Source organism: Polypterus senegalus, chromosome 3, assembly GCF_016835505.1.
Source record: "Polypterus senegalus isolate Bchr_013 chromosome 3, ASM1683550v1, whole genome shotgun sequence".
Classification (NCBI taxonomy): domain Eukaryota; kingdom Metazoa; phylum Chordata; class Cladistia; order Polypteriformes; family Polypteridae; genus Polypterus; species Polypterus senegalus.
The window spans coordinates 279,874,347-279,890,863 of NC_053156.1; the positions used below are offsets into that span (position 1 = coordinate 279,874,347).

Genomic DNA, 16,517 nt, shown 5'->3' on the forward strand with positions numbered 1-16,517 from the left:
GTTGCAATTACTTAGTACGTTTTCCTTCATTTTTCACTTAAGCTGGTACTTAAGCCGGTACTTAAGCCTTCAATCTGCCTCTAGAATGACTTAAAATATGAAGATGTGGAGGAAGTGATGGTGAAGGTGGTTGGGATGAGAAAGGCACCCGTATACATGTCCCGCATGGCCACCCTGCTGCCCATTGCTGAGAGTTGATTCTATAATGAAATAAAGTTTAAAAGAGTAATAAAAATCATCATCCCGAAATAGGACAGTAGACGTCACGTTGTATATGTTTACCAAATTTCAGGGCAATAGTTCAAACGGTTTGCAAAAGCTACAGGTGATTTAAAATCCTGGACTCACAAACGAACAGCCACAGTAGCGTATTATATAAGAAGATGGTTTCTTTGTACACTATGGAAGTTGATAGTGAAGAGTTATTTGTGACTTCAAAATCCTTCTCATAAGCAGTACTTTTAGTTTTAAGATCCCTCATTGTGTATCTATATATAACAATTTTACTTCCAACGTGTAATACTTTACATTTGGTTATGTTAAAATTCATCTGCCACAAATCTACCCAAAACAGTATACTGCCCAAGTCCCTCTGTAATGATTCAACAGATTACAGATTATCTGACAATCCACCTACTTTGGTATTATCTGCATTAACCATTTTGCCATTTACATTCCTATCCAAATCATTTACATGTATTTAAAAACAGCAGTGGCCCCAACACTGACCACTCTTAACATCACTTAATTCTGGTATGGTTCCTAACACCACCACCCTCTACTTCCTTAATTTATATTCTAAATATATAGCCTAAAAAGAAAACGTATGATCACATTTCAGAAGTTAGTATGAAAAATGATTTTAAAACACCCCAAAGTTATTCAGTGACAAAATCTTTGTTGATCCGTGTGGTTGGTTAAATTACGGAGGGAATCGCATCACGTGTTTTTGCACAGCCTCTGGAGGGGCTATGCTCCACTGACGGTTAATGCAGAAACACCTTTCAAAAAAAGTGATAACGTTTCGTTACTTTGGAGGGGTTTATCGAGCGGCAATTAAATTCACATACCACAGCTTAGCCTTTCACGTTCCAGTCGTCCTCTTTTTTTGGAAATTAAAATGTGGTCACTCTGATCGTGGATAAATATGAAATGAGGGAAGAAATGTCAATCACGTGTGAAGCCCATCTACTTAGGACTTCTTAAACCACAACGTTACGGGCATGCGCAGAAGAGGCAGGTAGGTAGGCGGGAGAAGTCAAGCGAGTCCCGGCCGGCCCAGTTTCTTAGCGTAGACCGGTTACAGGGCCTGGTCTCCTCGCGTCTGCGGGGGTGTGCCACGCCTTTGGGTTTACTTACTTACTTTTTTCTAGCGCCGTGCGACTCCATTACACTGTCACAATGCACTCGAGCAAAAGGAAAACTTTTCGGAGGGAAGAGATCAACAAGACGGTGTGGGAGGTTCCGGACAATTATGTGTGCCTCAGGCAAATCGGATCAGGAGCTTACGGCTCGGTGTGGTGAGTGTTGGTCTGTATACGCTGTACGCATTGCTGGAGAAATACCCACGTATGGCCAAAAAAAAACCTTAAGCAATATACTTGTGCAATTAAGTAATGCATTTGTGCACTTCTTTTGTTGTGTTATTCCCTGTAATCCCAATATTGTTTTGTTTGATTGACAATCAGTGCAGCGCTTAGAGTCAGGCAAATATGAAGGGCGATACATTAATACAGACGTGTGGGCAGGCGTTGCCAGTTGGTGTGTTTTAATAAGACTGGGGCTGAACTTTTTTTTACTCCCAGAGCGACCACAGTTGGCAAAGCATGCATTCAGCTTTGATGGTAAACTTGTGAAACAGGATGCTATTCATGTGCAATATTTAATCCTTTACTGCAACATACCTCTTACAATATATCTGGGAACAGCGAGGAGGGGTTTTTGTAACTTTTTGGAGGAAGTAGCAATGTTGAGTCGTCACGATTTTGGATGATTATTCGTGACAAAATAAATTGAAATCCAACGTGTTAATTTGCAAGCAAGTGGTACATTTAATGTTGACAAGGTTTTATCGTGACATACTTAAAAACATATGTACCAAAGGATCGATTGCCTTTTACTATGGCACCCAAGTTTTGTGTCAGTTTTAAAATACAGTCCAAACGTGTATTGCATTTTAATTCCTGTCTACAGCTTGTGTGTGATACTCAAAAGCATAACATATTGCATTTCGTTTAGAGCTGCTCCAAAAGTATTGCATTCCGATTCAAGGCCATGTATTAATCCTGCACAAACTGAATGTAATCAAATTGCCATCTCTGTTAAGAGGTGGGTCAAGGGTAATGAACAGTTGGGGTGACAGGAGTTCCACTTCTAAACATTTCTGTGTTCTGGCGGCAAGCATACGTTTTGTCAATGTGATTTACCAAAAAAGTGAGAAGTACTGTATGTATTAGGCTTTGATGAAAAAAATTACATTTGTATCGCTTTGTTAAAGTTATCAGCTGTGCTTGCCCAATATCATATCATGTGATAGTCCTAATTGATACTTCAAGAAGTTTACCAAATTCTGATACTGTTATCCCCATTTGTAGGTATGTACAAGCTGTATTTGGGGGAATATTAGTGTATGTATGCCCTGGTAGATGATCTACATAATCATATGCTGCAGCCCTTCTAGACATTAGCTCTTGAATACGTGCTAAGGGTGTTAGTGTAACAGTTGTAAATTCTTCTCCTTTTGCTACTTCTGTTTCACTGACCTTTTCCAGTAACCAGTTAACACTTAAAAAAATCATAAAATCGTCATTTGCTTCGCCAGCTTCTACCTGGTCAATGAGGCGGCAGATCCCCTGCTTTAACGGGGTAAACACACTTGTGGTTGGAACGCCTCTTTCCCAACTGTTGATGCTTCTTGACCCACATTTTGAAGCTGATCGGTCATTTGGTGAAAAAATTAGAAATTCGATACACCCGGAGAACCCACTAAATAAAATGCAATATATTTTCTTTGCTTTTAGTTATGACACCTGATCAATGAACATGAATTAAAATTAAATACTTTTTTCTTTGTATTGCATTTTAACTTGTGTGCCATAGTGAAAAGCAATCTGTCATTGGGTTGATATGTTTTTAATTAGCATCATGATAAATCAGTGCCAAAATGAAATGCAATCTAATGTACTAACGTCAGTTCAATGCATACGCTCGTAGTGCATTTAATTTTGGCTTGGATAATTTTCCATACATAGCCCTTTAGCACTCCGATTAATTCATTATAAAAATATTTGTATACTATAGACTTTAACTTTTTTGGTGTTATGAAATGGAAACATTTAATATGTTGACAGTGAAGAGTTTTCTGCAGTCAATCAACCAATATTTCTGTAATGTCCATGTCAAGTTAAATTTATTTATATAGGACTTTTAAAACAACTAAAAGTTGGTCAAAGTGCTTTGCAACAACAGCAATCTTTATTTCTATAGCACATTTTCATACAAATGATGTAGCTTAAACTGTTTTACAAAATGCCAAATAATAAAAGACAAATTAAAAGTAGATAACAGTTAAAAAGGAATAAATGGTACTCAAAAGTATTGGATAACAACAAATCGATACACATTTATCTAACATGGATGTACATGTAATAGAAGAAGTGTATTCCTTAAAACAAAAAAAAAACTATATGTTAGTCTCTAAAGATGAGTCCAGATGGCCAGGGAGGACATTTTATTTAAAAAAAATAATAATAATAAAAAAAAAACTCTGGGGCAAGAAGCTGGAAGGAAAAGAAACAAAATCTGCTGGGGTTCCAATGTTAAAAACCACCCAGCCCTCACCTGGCATTTTATAGTTCAGGAATACGTCACCATTAACAGAATACTCTTGTGGAGCTCTTTTTCTTCCTTTTCCCAGCATCTCGGTTGGCTGCAGCTTACCTAAGCCAGGGGGCAGAGTGCCACCACTGAGTACTGGGAAGAAAACAAATTACACAAAAGTAGTGATTAGTGACCAGCCTATAAAGGAGCAAAGATAATTACATTTAATGAAAAGAACCAATTTTCTTATATCCTCCGTATGAAGGAAACCTAGTAATGTTAGTAATTTTAAGTGATCAAGAGAAAGACAGATTAAAGAGGTATATTTTTATTTCTGGCCTGATTTTTCTCTAATGGTAAAGTATTCCACGTTTTTGGTGCATAAAAACAAAAAGCTGCATCACCAGTTCTTTTATGCTTTATACTCTGAACTCTGAACTAGCTTCGCAGCGGAGAAGTAGTGTGTTAAAGAAGTTATGAAAAAGAAAAGGAAACATTTTAAAAATAACGTAAGATGATTGTTAATGTAATTGTTTTGTCACTGATATGAGTGTTGCTGTCATATATAGACACAGACACACACACACACATATATATATATCTCCTTTGGGGTGCGAGCAGCTGTTGCTGGGGGTGCCAGAATCCATTGAGGAAGAAAAATTAAAAACATTTTTTGTACAAAATCTTAATTTCTCTATCCATTCCTAAATAATTAAATGAGCAGGCTATTTCGTATTGGTGCAATTCGCTGCTTGTTAAAATGGATGACTCCTAATCTTACGTGCACTTAGTGCTGCGTGGGTATTATGAACTATCGTATTTGTTCAAGTTCTATTTAAATTTTAAATATAAGTAATTTTTATTTGGTCGACAGAAATATGTTTAGTAGGAATGAAAGTTAAATTTAATTATCATTGCATAAATTTTTCTTCACCATAGAAATTTAAAGACTAAATCCAACTTCCATTCCAACCAAAGATATTTCTGGCAGCTAAATAGAACCTACTGTAGTATATCCAAATTTGAGCTATTGAGCTGTCGCCTGCCTGCCTGAATAAGTCACCCTTGGTTCGCTCTTACTTTTTTACCGTTTATTTATTCATGGCTAGTCGCGGAAAAATTATAACATGGAAGGAGGATTACGCTGAGTATGGCTTTACCAAAACAATTATTGATGATGAATAAAGTATCGATTATTCATAAAGCTTCAATTGGTGATCTGTTTTTCTGTGTTAACCTCATATTTTTTCATACTTCTTCCCAAACCAAGGGGGTGCGAGGGTAAAATGAATCGGGAAGCGCTGATATATTTATATTGAATATATTGAAATAGTTTTGCTATCGAATAGTGCAAACGGTACGCAGCACGTGCTTCACCCTAATTCTGTGCTCATCAGGCAGTACACACTCACTGCACCCACTCTCGGGAATCGAACCTCAGACGTCAGTGCTAAAGGTGAAGCCTCATGTTGTGCTCGGATGTGTGGTTTGTTTATTTGATAGTATGTAGATCGGGGCGTGTGTGTGTGTGTATATATATATATATATATATATATATATATATATATATATAAATATATATATATATATATATATATATATATATATATATATATATATATATATATATATATATATATATATATATATAAATATTACTTTTGAGAATGCAACGTATAGTTTTGTCCAGGAGGAAAGCAATGTTGCCTCAAATCAATGGCATCCTTTTGTAGGGTGTGTCGCTGAGACTTATTAATTGTCATCGCGAAGTAGAGCCTTACTGGAAATTTGAAGCATTTCAATTGAAATGGGAGATCAGAGGGTATAACGGTGATGCCAGGAATCCATTCAGAGTGTGGCGCTCTGCTGTTTTTTTGTGTAGCTGCCTTCACACAGCCTCTCCGCTGCTTTATAAACGAATGCCATATAAAGCCATCATCTTGTCAATTGTGTAATGCGTTTTTTGAACGGGTTTGATGCATGGAAGTGATCACTCGTACTGCGTTCAGTAAGTTCACGTGAGCTGCTCTCTTGTGTGATGTTGCGATGTCCACGCCTTTATTTAATGTTAGCTAAGACCCGGCACTTAAAAGTTTCTGGCTGCACACCGGTTGTAATATGACGAAGCTGCACGAGTTCACTTTTGAGAATGCAAGTACAGTATAGTTGTCCAGGAGAAAAGCAATCTTGCCTGAAATCAATGGCATCGTTTTGTAGGGTCTGTCCCTGAGACTTATTACTTGTCATCGCGCAGCAGAGCCTTACTGGAAATTGAAGGCATCTGAATTGAAATGGAGGTGCGAGGGTAAAATGAATCGGGAAGCGCTGATCAATGTAATCGGTGTACCAGGAAATCATGCATTGACAGAAGTTCCCGTTTGTTTGGAATGCAAAGTGTGATTAAATGCATTATTTTTTAACGTATTATGGAGCACATGCATCGAAGCGTCTCAGCTGTGCATGTGCTAAGAAAAGGAAACATTTTGAAAATAACGTAACATGATTGTCAATGTAACCTTTTGTAAGTAGTGCCTGGAGGATTCAGTGTGGAGAAACTCTAGAGACAGCGTGTGTATTAACTTTTGGATTTTTCTGTGAGTATTTGGTGGCAGTGTCACAAAGTTGGTTCCTCAAGACGGCGTTAGCTGCAGAGCTCAGCTCACCGCGAAATGAGGTGAATGGGAGGGGAGATGATGACGTCACTCCCCCACCCGCCTTAACTGTCAATCCCCCACAAATACAGTTTCTCGGAATTTGCATAAGCACAGCCCTTGACCTGCAATTTTAACTTAGTTACAAAGTGATGAAAACTCTCGTTTATATCCTGCGTCCTCTCATTAAACTTGTATCCCGCATTACCGGTGGGCATGACAAACACCAGCGGCAGCCTGTCTATGAACTGAATTTAAACTTTAGGTTTACACCTTGCTTTGTTTCCGAAATAGCAGAACTCATGAATATGGTTGTATATGTCACTCGCTCGGTTCTTATTGTTTCGCTGCCTTCTCAATTATATAATGCATGTTTTCTTCAGCGCTTTTTGGAGCTATGGTTTTCTACATACTGCGTTGATAGTCACTTCACGTGATTACGTGGGAGGCGTGATGATGTCACATGAAATTTCGCCAAACCCCCAATCCCCATCATCTTTCGAGCTCAACTCCATTACAGTATATGGAGAAAAACCGCTTCCAGTTATGACCATTACGCGTAGAATTTCTAAATGAAAACTGCCCAACTTTTGTAAGGAAGCTGTAAGGAATGAGCCTGCCAAATTTCAGCCTTTTACCTACACGGGAACTTGGAGAATTAGTGATGAGTCAGTCAGTGAGTGAGTCAGTGAGGGCTTTGCCTTTTATTAGTATAGATACTGACCAAGCCAATATTAGAGGATCTAAGCTTATAATTAAGAATGTATATGACAAGCAGTCCACAATATAACATTGTGCAAGATTGTTTAGAATCTTATGTACTTAAAAATACTTTAAATTCAAACCTGAAGGGAACTGGCAGCCAATGCGGTGAAGCCATGACTGATGAGTTATTCTCAGATTTCCTGGTTTTCTTTTATCTCAAAAAAAAATATGTTTTTGCTGTTGCATTTTGGACTAATTACAGTCCACACATTTTTTTATGGTAATCTCAATAGAAGTGCATTGCAATAATCTAGATGACTAAAGACACAAGCATTTATTAACTTTTCTGCATCTTGTAGTGATATAAAAGATCTAACTTGTGTAATGTTCCTTAACTGAAATAACATAGTCAAATTGCACATTAAGCATATTGCTATGAAGTTTTAGCTTGAAATCTAAAATGACACAGAAATTATTTACTTCTAGCTTTATTTGTATAGGCCTTTGCTTTTCTGCTTGCTACCAATAATGTAAAATGTACATTTATCATTGTTAAGTTTAAGGAAATTATTACTCATTGATTTCGGTGATGCTGGTAAGGCACCTGGTCGGAGGATTCAGAACCTCTGTCATCTAGTGCTATCAACAAATCTATGTATTGTTTGTAAAGCTGTGTTAATTCACTTTGTTTTTAAATTATCATCCTTAATGGGAGCATTTACTGGTAGAATGAGAAGAATACAGATCCTAAACAGTAGTTCCATACATAATAGTGTAGATTTCTGATGTCTAATTGCTACAGCTGACAAAAACATTTCTTCCTGTGATGTAAGAATCATCACAGGGCACTGTCAGAAAGTCCAATCCACTGTCTAAGGTGATCAAAAAGCATAGTTTGATCAATGATGTCAATGCTGCACTTACGTCTGAAAGAAAAAAGAACTGATACGATTATTTGAATCAGCATTAAGGTATAAGTCCTGTGCTTTAACCAGTGCAGTTTCTGTATTATGATTTGGTCTGAGTCCTGACTAATGTTTATCCAGAATATAATTTTTATTCAAGTATTCATGTCATTTTTTCAAAAATATTTTTTTTTCTAGAATTTTACTTAAAGTCAGGTTAGAGAGAGGTCTAAAATTGTTGAAGACCGAAACATTAAGATTATTTTTCTCAAGTAGTAGCTTAACTACAGCAATTTTTAGAGAGTCAGATAAAATGGCAATGTCAATTGAACAGTTTAAGTATATCTAATATATTGACGATCACCAAATCAGTGATTACTTTAAAAAAGCCTGTAGGGAATGGATCAAGGACGCATGGAGTATGTTAACTGTGTCATTATTCTATTAAGATCAGTTAGGCTTATTTTAGTAAAGGAACTTAACTGACTGTGATCAGCTATGTTTGTGTTTGATGTCAGTGATAGTTTTAGCCAGTGATAGTTTAAGCATCCATTCAAAAGCTATATATATATATATATATTATTCTTATTTTTTTAATCAACACAAGGAATGAAAAGGAGTGAAAAACAGTACAATTAAAGGATAAAGTAAAACAATGGTGAAAGCAAAATATAGCTAAAAACAATTCTGACTGTTAATAGCCATAAAAAATACATGTATTTAGAAAATGAAATCAGAATTAAACCTAATTAAAAGTATGTTTTTAACTGTGATTTTAAAGTAATCAATTGTGGGAGTTGATCTTATTAAGAGGGACAGACTGCTCCGTAGCTGAGACCCACTACAGTGAAGGCACGCTCACCTAACATCTTCTCGCGAGTACATGGAACAAACGGCAATAATTGATTAGAGGATCTGAGAGACTTGGTGAATGAGTAGGGGCTGAGGAGATGAGCAAGATAGGCTGAAGTAGACCCACGTAGGGCTTTGAATATAAACAATAAAATCTAAAGTGTACAGTGAGCCAATAAAGAGAAGCTAACGCTGATTAAGTGAGATGTGTTTTGTTAATGTTAATCAAGACTCTGGCAGCAGCATTTTGAATTTATTGTTGTTAAGACATAGATAAATGGTAAATACCAGTATAGAAGGATTTCCAGTAGTCTAAACAGGATGAAACAAAAGTGTGAATAAGCTTTTGCAGATCATTAAAAGATAGCAATTTTAATGATGAACCTACTGTTAGCTGAAAAAAAATGTATGCAATTTATGAAACCCCGATTATTTATTGGGTTTAAGATTAGCTTAACAAGCTGCTAAATATAAAATTAGATATTTGTTTAAACTGTTGTGTTAGAGTGACTTGTGGGCATGAAGAAGCTGCTATTAGACAGCACCTGCAAGGTTCTGAAAAAGAGAGTGAGCAAGGTGCCCCCGTAGTGAACAGGAATTGGCAGTAAGCATTGAACATATACTAAGTGTTCCAGAAGGGTAATGTGCAGGGACACTGCTGAAAGAGCAAAGAGAAAGCATGTTGTGACCTAGTCAGGAAAGTATAGTCTAGTGTTCCCCATGGACCCCAAGACTGGTGCCTCTTTTTGGGGATGAGGAACCTTGCTGTTCTTTCCATCTCTTGTTATTCTGCGCATCTCTGTTACCTACACTGTACCTGCAGACACCTTGTATGTTTCCACGTGTTGTATGTTGATTAGTACATGTCAGTAAGAACTTGCCTAAAATCTTGTCATTTGACACTCCTGACTCTATAAACTTTGTAGTCACTAGGGGATATTTTTGAAACAAACACTCCAGATACAACTGAAGCACCACAGACACTAGTTCAAATATTGTTTAGCTCTTTGAATATTCTCTGCTTCATTTTACTTTATTTACTTCATTTAAAAAGAATATCAGACTATATGAGTTTTGAAATGAATGAATGGATGGATACACAGAAAGGCGAGCATAGTAGAGGGCAATATTCAAGAAAGTTTTTAGCTACTTTATAAAATAAGTGGATTGATACCAAATCAATTGTTTTATATTGTCTGAAACTAATATAAAATACCCAAATCATTGTCAAAAGTGGTATACAGTTCTTCTGGATTTGATGATATAGGCAGTAAATAATAAAATTCATTAAGTTTATATAGCGCTTATCTCACTCCTGAAAGTGCTACCGCACAGGGAGACCCTGGAACATTAACCCTTGATCTATTTACTGTGAGGCAGTAGCACTTCCACTGCTTTGCCTGTAAACTGAGTAATGCAAAGACTGAATTGTAAAATCTATCGAGTATAGCTCTAAATAGGACTGGCAATGTAGTAGTGAGGATCTATTAAATTACAAGGACAATTGACAGCATATTTAAAAACTGAGTGTATGAGCTTTGGTAAAACCTATAAACACATCATCAAGAGAGGCGTGTACTAAGTTATGTGTCTTGTAGATTGGGTGTGGTAGGTACATTCTATGTATTCTGATCCTGGAGTTATTATTAAATAATATTAAATTATGTTAACCTTTTCTTGGTACAGAGTTGGTAAATTAATATAAAGAAGATATTTTTCTTAAGTGCTGATTTAGGAAACCTAAAGAAAAGCAGCTTTGTATCTTTTAGAATAATTAACTCATTTTGTCTGTGGGTCCTGCTCAGTACATGAGAATAAACTTTTGTTGCAATAATGTTTGAGGTTCAGTATGTTCGTAACACCTATAAATAAAAACGTATGTAATTTGGTAAAAAGCTAACTGTTCAGATTTAGCCTTAGATGGTGGTGTTCACAGGAAACAATACAGTATACAGAACATTTATTCAGATTTGCCTTTGGTCTACAATAGAATTCTTCTAAAAATCATGTGTAATATGTTAATTGTGATAAACAAGTGACCTAGATGTACAGTAAAACACCAATTTATGTTAACTTGGAGGCTTCCTTCTGAATTCCCCAAAAGCACTGCACAATTTTTCAGACAAATAGAGACTAGATTAATAATCGTGGGCAGAAGAAGATACTACAGAGGTAAGACTTCCAATTTACCACAATCGACAAGAACTAGTTTATATGTATGTATTTGTGTGTGTATATGTGTATATATACATATATTATAATATACACAAATACATACACATATGGTAAAAACTCCGTTACAATGAACTCCCAGGGGCCTAAAAAAGCTTTAGTTGTAACGAGATTCTATATTTCTTACTACAGTGCTTTCTTTAACTTGTGTCCTGGCATTTGCAATCATTTCAATAGCTTCTTTCATGTTAATTTTAATCTCCTCCTGCCTACAAGTTATGCTGACGAGAATTTTTCTCAGCATTTCCTCGCGATAATACACTTTCACGGTGCGAATAAAGGCCAAATCCAATGGCTTGAAGTACTGCTGTGCAATTGGGTGGGAGGAATTCAACGTTAACATTATCTAAATGTGGAAGCATGTGGGCAGCACAGTTATCAATCAGAAGCCGAATCATCCTTTTCTTCTTTATATTGTGAGGTTTCTGAACTCTTTTGATATATATAATATATTAGTGTGTGTCATCCTCTAAAATAAAGCATTTGGGATAACAGGACTTTTATATTTATACTCCGTTTACAAGGCATCTTTTTAACACTTACAAGAACCAATTTGGATTTCACCTAGTGCACAACAACGTGAATGTCACATGCCAGTGCATGCTGTGTGAAGTTTTTTTTTCTCACAATTGTTTTTGTAATTTTCTTCTGATCTCTTCTGCACTGTAGCTTTCCAAATTAAAATAAAAAAGAAAGATGTGAAAAGGTGCTTGAAATATCTAAGAATGACTGCAGTGCCATTTCATTGGGTTGTTAGGGTGATTAGGGTGTCCTCCTTTAAGAACTTGTACACGGTGTGTCATTTTTTTGTGTCACCACATGTGCACTCAGTGTATTGAAATACCAGTTTGTAAATTATTACAAAACGTTTTTGCTATTAAAAGTTAAAGACATTCTTTGCATTCTGATGTGTATAATACAGTATATTATACTTTAAATGTGTGTGAGAGAGAGAAAAGCAGCCTTCATGTGCACATAATGTACAAAACAAAAGTTGGTGAAATTGGTTATACATAAGTGCTCCTGTATAAAGGACTGTGTAACAAAGGTGTGATGTCCATGCTACATTGCCTGTCACATATGTGTGATATAAATAGCATTGTTTTGTTCTCTACTTTCATTTTCTTTATTTTTTTAAACTGAAGGTAAAATACAATGTACATAAGCTTATACAGTATTTGTGAATGGAGGCATATGTGTAGTTGTAACAACTACAAAACAATCTAATTAGAGGAAGGTAAATAGCTGTACTATTGAGGAATTCATGAAGGTGAAATGCTTACAATATATATGTTGTATTTTGATAGGTACAGTTAAGTCTGGAAGTAACTGTTAACTTTTCTTGGGATTTGCCTCAGACCCATTGCTGTCATTTGAGGAGAAATGAGTGCCCATTTTCAGCTACCAATTTATGGTAATTCAGTTCTTTGAGTTGAGAATTTGCCATAAGATGGGGTTTTGGGATCAGTGGGATACCTTTTGTTTATGAGTATAGACATGCAATTTGTTTAAGACTAGTGCAGATGTTTGTTATGACTTGTATCAGTTTTTATATTATATTTTTTAATTTGGTTTTTTTTTCTTTTTTCAGTTTTTTTTGTATTTAATTTTTTTTTCATTCTTTGCAATCTTTTTGTTGTGATGTTGATGCCATTGTTCAATATTGGCATCAAATTGGTTGCTGTAGGTGCCTCCCTAGAGCATAATTGCTGGAGAGCATCAATTTGGTGACGTATTAGATACTATTTTATTTAAAACGAAGAAGAGGAACGCTTTAGTATAAAAATCCGTGACCTGGAAGAGCAAAGGACTGCTGTATCTTGTAAAATAATTAAAGGTTTTTTTGGTAAAGATTTCAGTTTCCCAATTGTTTTGGTGGATCATGAAGATATATAGTGTTGGCAGACATGAAGTTCAATCAATATCTAATTTGCCACTCTGGTCTATTTTATAAGCTATACACATCTATACCTGCTTATATACACATGCAGACATACATGTAAACCCATTTGAAAATGGCTAATAAGGTATTGCATTGGTTATTATACAGATCAATAAAAATTACTAATGAAATTTAAAATGTGCTCAATGTTCTGTTAGTATTCTAGTGCTTCAAAATAGATTATTATTGGTTCTATTTATGTTGCTCAGTTTACGTATAGTTCCAGGATGAAAACTGTTCTTAAATCTGTTTGTCCTTGCTATAATAGACTTATAGCATCTGCCTGAGGGCAGCAAGTCAAATAGGTGATGTCCCAGGTGGGATTTGTCTTTTAATATATTGGTTGCTCGACTGAATCAGTGGCTCCTGAATGGATCCTCCAGTGAAGGCAAAGGGCAACCTATAATCCTTTAGGCAGTGTTAATGACTCATTGAAGAGCTTTCAGGTCTGCTACTGTGCAACTGGCAAACCATACATAAATACCATATGTCGTCATATTTTCAGTTGAGCAGTGGTAGAAGGATACCAGTATTTTCTTGTGTGGGTTGTTTTTTTAATGAGTACACTCAGAAAATGAAGTCTCTACTGTGCCTTTTTCACTACTGGACTGGTGTCAGTTGTGCAGTACTACATTATAGTATAGAATAGGCATGACCAGGAACTTAAAAGCCAAAACCTTTTAAACACAATCCCCACTGATGTATAGTGAGGTGGGCTCTGTGTTGTTGTTCCTGAAATTTATTACGAGTTCCTTTTGTTTTTATTGAATTCAGAACTAAACTGTTCTCCGAGCACCGCCTTGCCAGTCTCTGGACTTCATTCCTGTAGACAGCCTCCTCTCCACTGAAGATTAGTCCAACCACAGTCAAGTTGTCCTCAAACTTGATGATGACTTTGGTAGACTAGGTTGAGACAGAGTCATGGGTGTAAAGAGTATAACGGAGAGGACTTGGTACACAGCCCTGGTGGCCACAAGTGCAGAGTGAGATAGATTAGGCCCAAACCTTTCTAATACTAACATCCTGGGGCTGATTTGTCAAAAAGTCCTTAATCCCGTGGCAGATGGTTTAGGAAAGGCCAAGGACAGCGAGTTTGGTAATCAGTCTACAGTATCTGGGAAGAGAGAGAAGTGTCGTACCTGCTGCAGCTGGAGTCATTCTTGCAAAACAGATTGGGGTTTTCCCAGCAGACCCTTACCAGTGAACTGAATTATTCTTTTTATAGGTTAAATATAAAATTATTATTTGTGCCATGATTTTTGTTGTTGTAGTTTTTATTTCACAGTAGTGGCTTTGACACAGTATTGTAATCGGAACTGCCTTTCCACAGTGCATTAGCCAACATTACACCTGGTCCATTCATGGAGCTAACACTCTGAACTTGATACACTGATTCAATCAACCCTAGCTCTTGTACAGTTTTTTATTTAGAGTTTGTGTTTTCTACCTTAGTCACTTAGGGAAATTTTATTATTTAATTATTTTTGTAATACTTGTTCTTTCTTGTTGGACTCCTTTTCAGGACAAGAATTTAGTAGTTTAATCCAATGTATGCTTTTAAGATAACGCTGAAATTCATGCAGTATAGCAATTAAGTAGTCCATTTCATCTTTATTACTATAAAATTTCTTATTGTACCTCTATGAAATACAACAATGCTTAAATTGAATAAACTATGCCTTTGATAACCCAATCTCATCCTGTGAATTGACAGAACATTTTCTAGATGTCTAGCAAGTACTTTTAGTTAATCCTTTAGTACTTTTAATTCAAGATGGGTATGTAAGGTCAAAGTTTGCATATGTCTTATTTTACATTTATTTTATTAGAAGTATAATAGAAACCTTTTTTCCAAGAGTTATTCCTTTCTCAGACCTTTTATGGTTGCCAACTTCCACTCAACAAACAATACAATAATTATAAAAAGAAAACCTAACAAAAAAACAAAACAATTCTGAAAATAAAACACCTTTTAGTATGTACACCAAGAGTTCCCAAACTTTTTTCGGCTGCAGACCCCTTTACCAAAAACTTTTAAAACCGTCGACCCCTTAGTCATTTACTTTACTTAATCAAATTAATAAATTTGTACAGTACTCAATATTAAATATTTCACTAGATATCAAACTTCATTGTAATTAATGATTGAAAAAGATAAAAGGACTACAGAATACGGCATTATCTTGTGCAACATTTAATATTGAAACCTGCACTAACGAAAATTAAAGCAAAAAAATACAAGTTTTTTTTTTTCATTTTTGACATTTATGAAATATGTAAATTCAAAACAAGTACAAATATTGAAATCACTTTATTAAACATAAAAATGAAGTGAAAAAAATCAACATGTTTTTCATGACCGCACTTGCTTTGATACATTCGATAAGACAATGCACAGACCTGTATGTGCTACATGTATTTTCATGCATTCTTACATGTGACTCATTTAATGACACATTTTACCTTTTCGTTCGCAAGTTTGGTATGTAATGTGTTTTTATCAAAAAAGTGTTTTTTTTTTAGTTATTTTACTTCTTAATTAGGTACCTATTGGAATCCTAGATATTTTGAAGTAACAAACAAATAGCAGTAGTAAGGGGGTCTATTTTTGCTGTTGTCGACCCCCAGGTTTTTTTATTGAAACTATTGACCACTAGAAAGTTCAAATCGACCCCAGGGGATCGATATCGACCACTTTGGGAACTCTTGATGTACACAGACATAGTATCCCTGAACTTTTTTAAAGGCTGTGTAGTTTCTTAAAGTGTAGATATTTCTGGTCCCATGTTCTGTCTTGTTCAAACTGTCCACTAAATAGTCTGCAGTTTATCATGACACAGGCAAACTGATGATTCCACATTATGAAGGTCTGACAATGCCTCTCGATGTATCAAAGCATCATGCTGAGAAGAGAGGGAGAATAAGGAGGACTTACTACAGTTCCATTAAGAAACATTCTGAAATTGTTAAATAATATGAGCAACCTCAACAGAATTTGTAACAATGGTGTGCTGTTCCTTGATTTATAGGTTGATATCGATGGGGACTGTAATATTGACAGGTATATCCTTTGTTATTAATAAATATTTTTTGCAGACAAAGTCTTAAAATCAGTCTGAAGTTTCAACAATTTCTTTAAAAGACTGAAAGTTGTTGATCATTCTTATTAAGCATCAAGTAAGTATTCAGATGTATTTTTTACTAGAGACTGTCTTAAACCCTTTTTTATGGTAAAAGATCAAAGTAGACTGAGTACTTTAAAACACTTGATGTCTTTGTTGAAGCTAAAAATGAGACAAATTCACAATTTAGTTGTGCTATTCCTATTTAAGCATAAAATGTACTATATATATTTAAAAAAGGGATTTGTGTTTTTTTTTGTATTTCAATAAAAAAGAAAGTTTACAATAT

General features: G+C 35.5%; 1 protein-coding gene across 1 annotated transcript in view; it reads left to right on the plus strand.

The window, feature by feature from the left end:
• Positions 1-1,245: 1,245 nt before the first annotated feature.
• mapk13 (mitogen-activated protein kinase 13) overlaps positions 1,246-16,517 on the plus strand; it is a 47,948-nt gene continuing 32,676 nt past the window's right edge. The window contains exon 1 of the mRNA XM_039749290.1: positions 1,246-1,520. Within this exon, the coding sequence (XP_039605224.1) occupies positions 1,402-1,520 (119 nt within the window). The 5' untranslated portion in view covers positions 1,246-1,401. The remainder of the gene's footprint in view (positions 1,521-16,517) is intronic.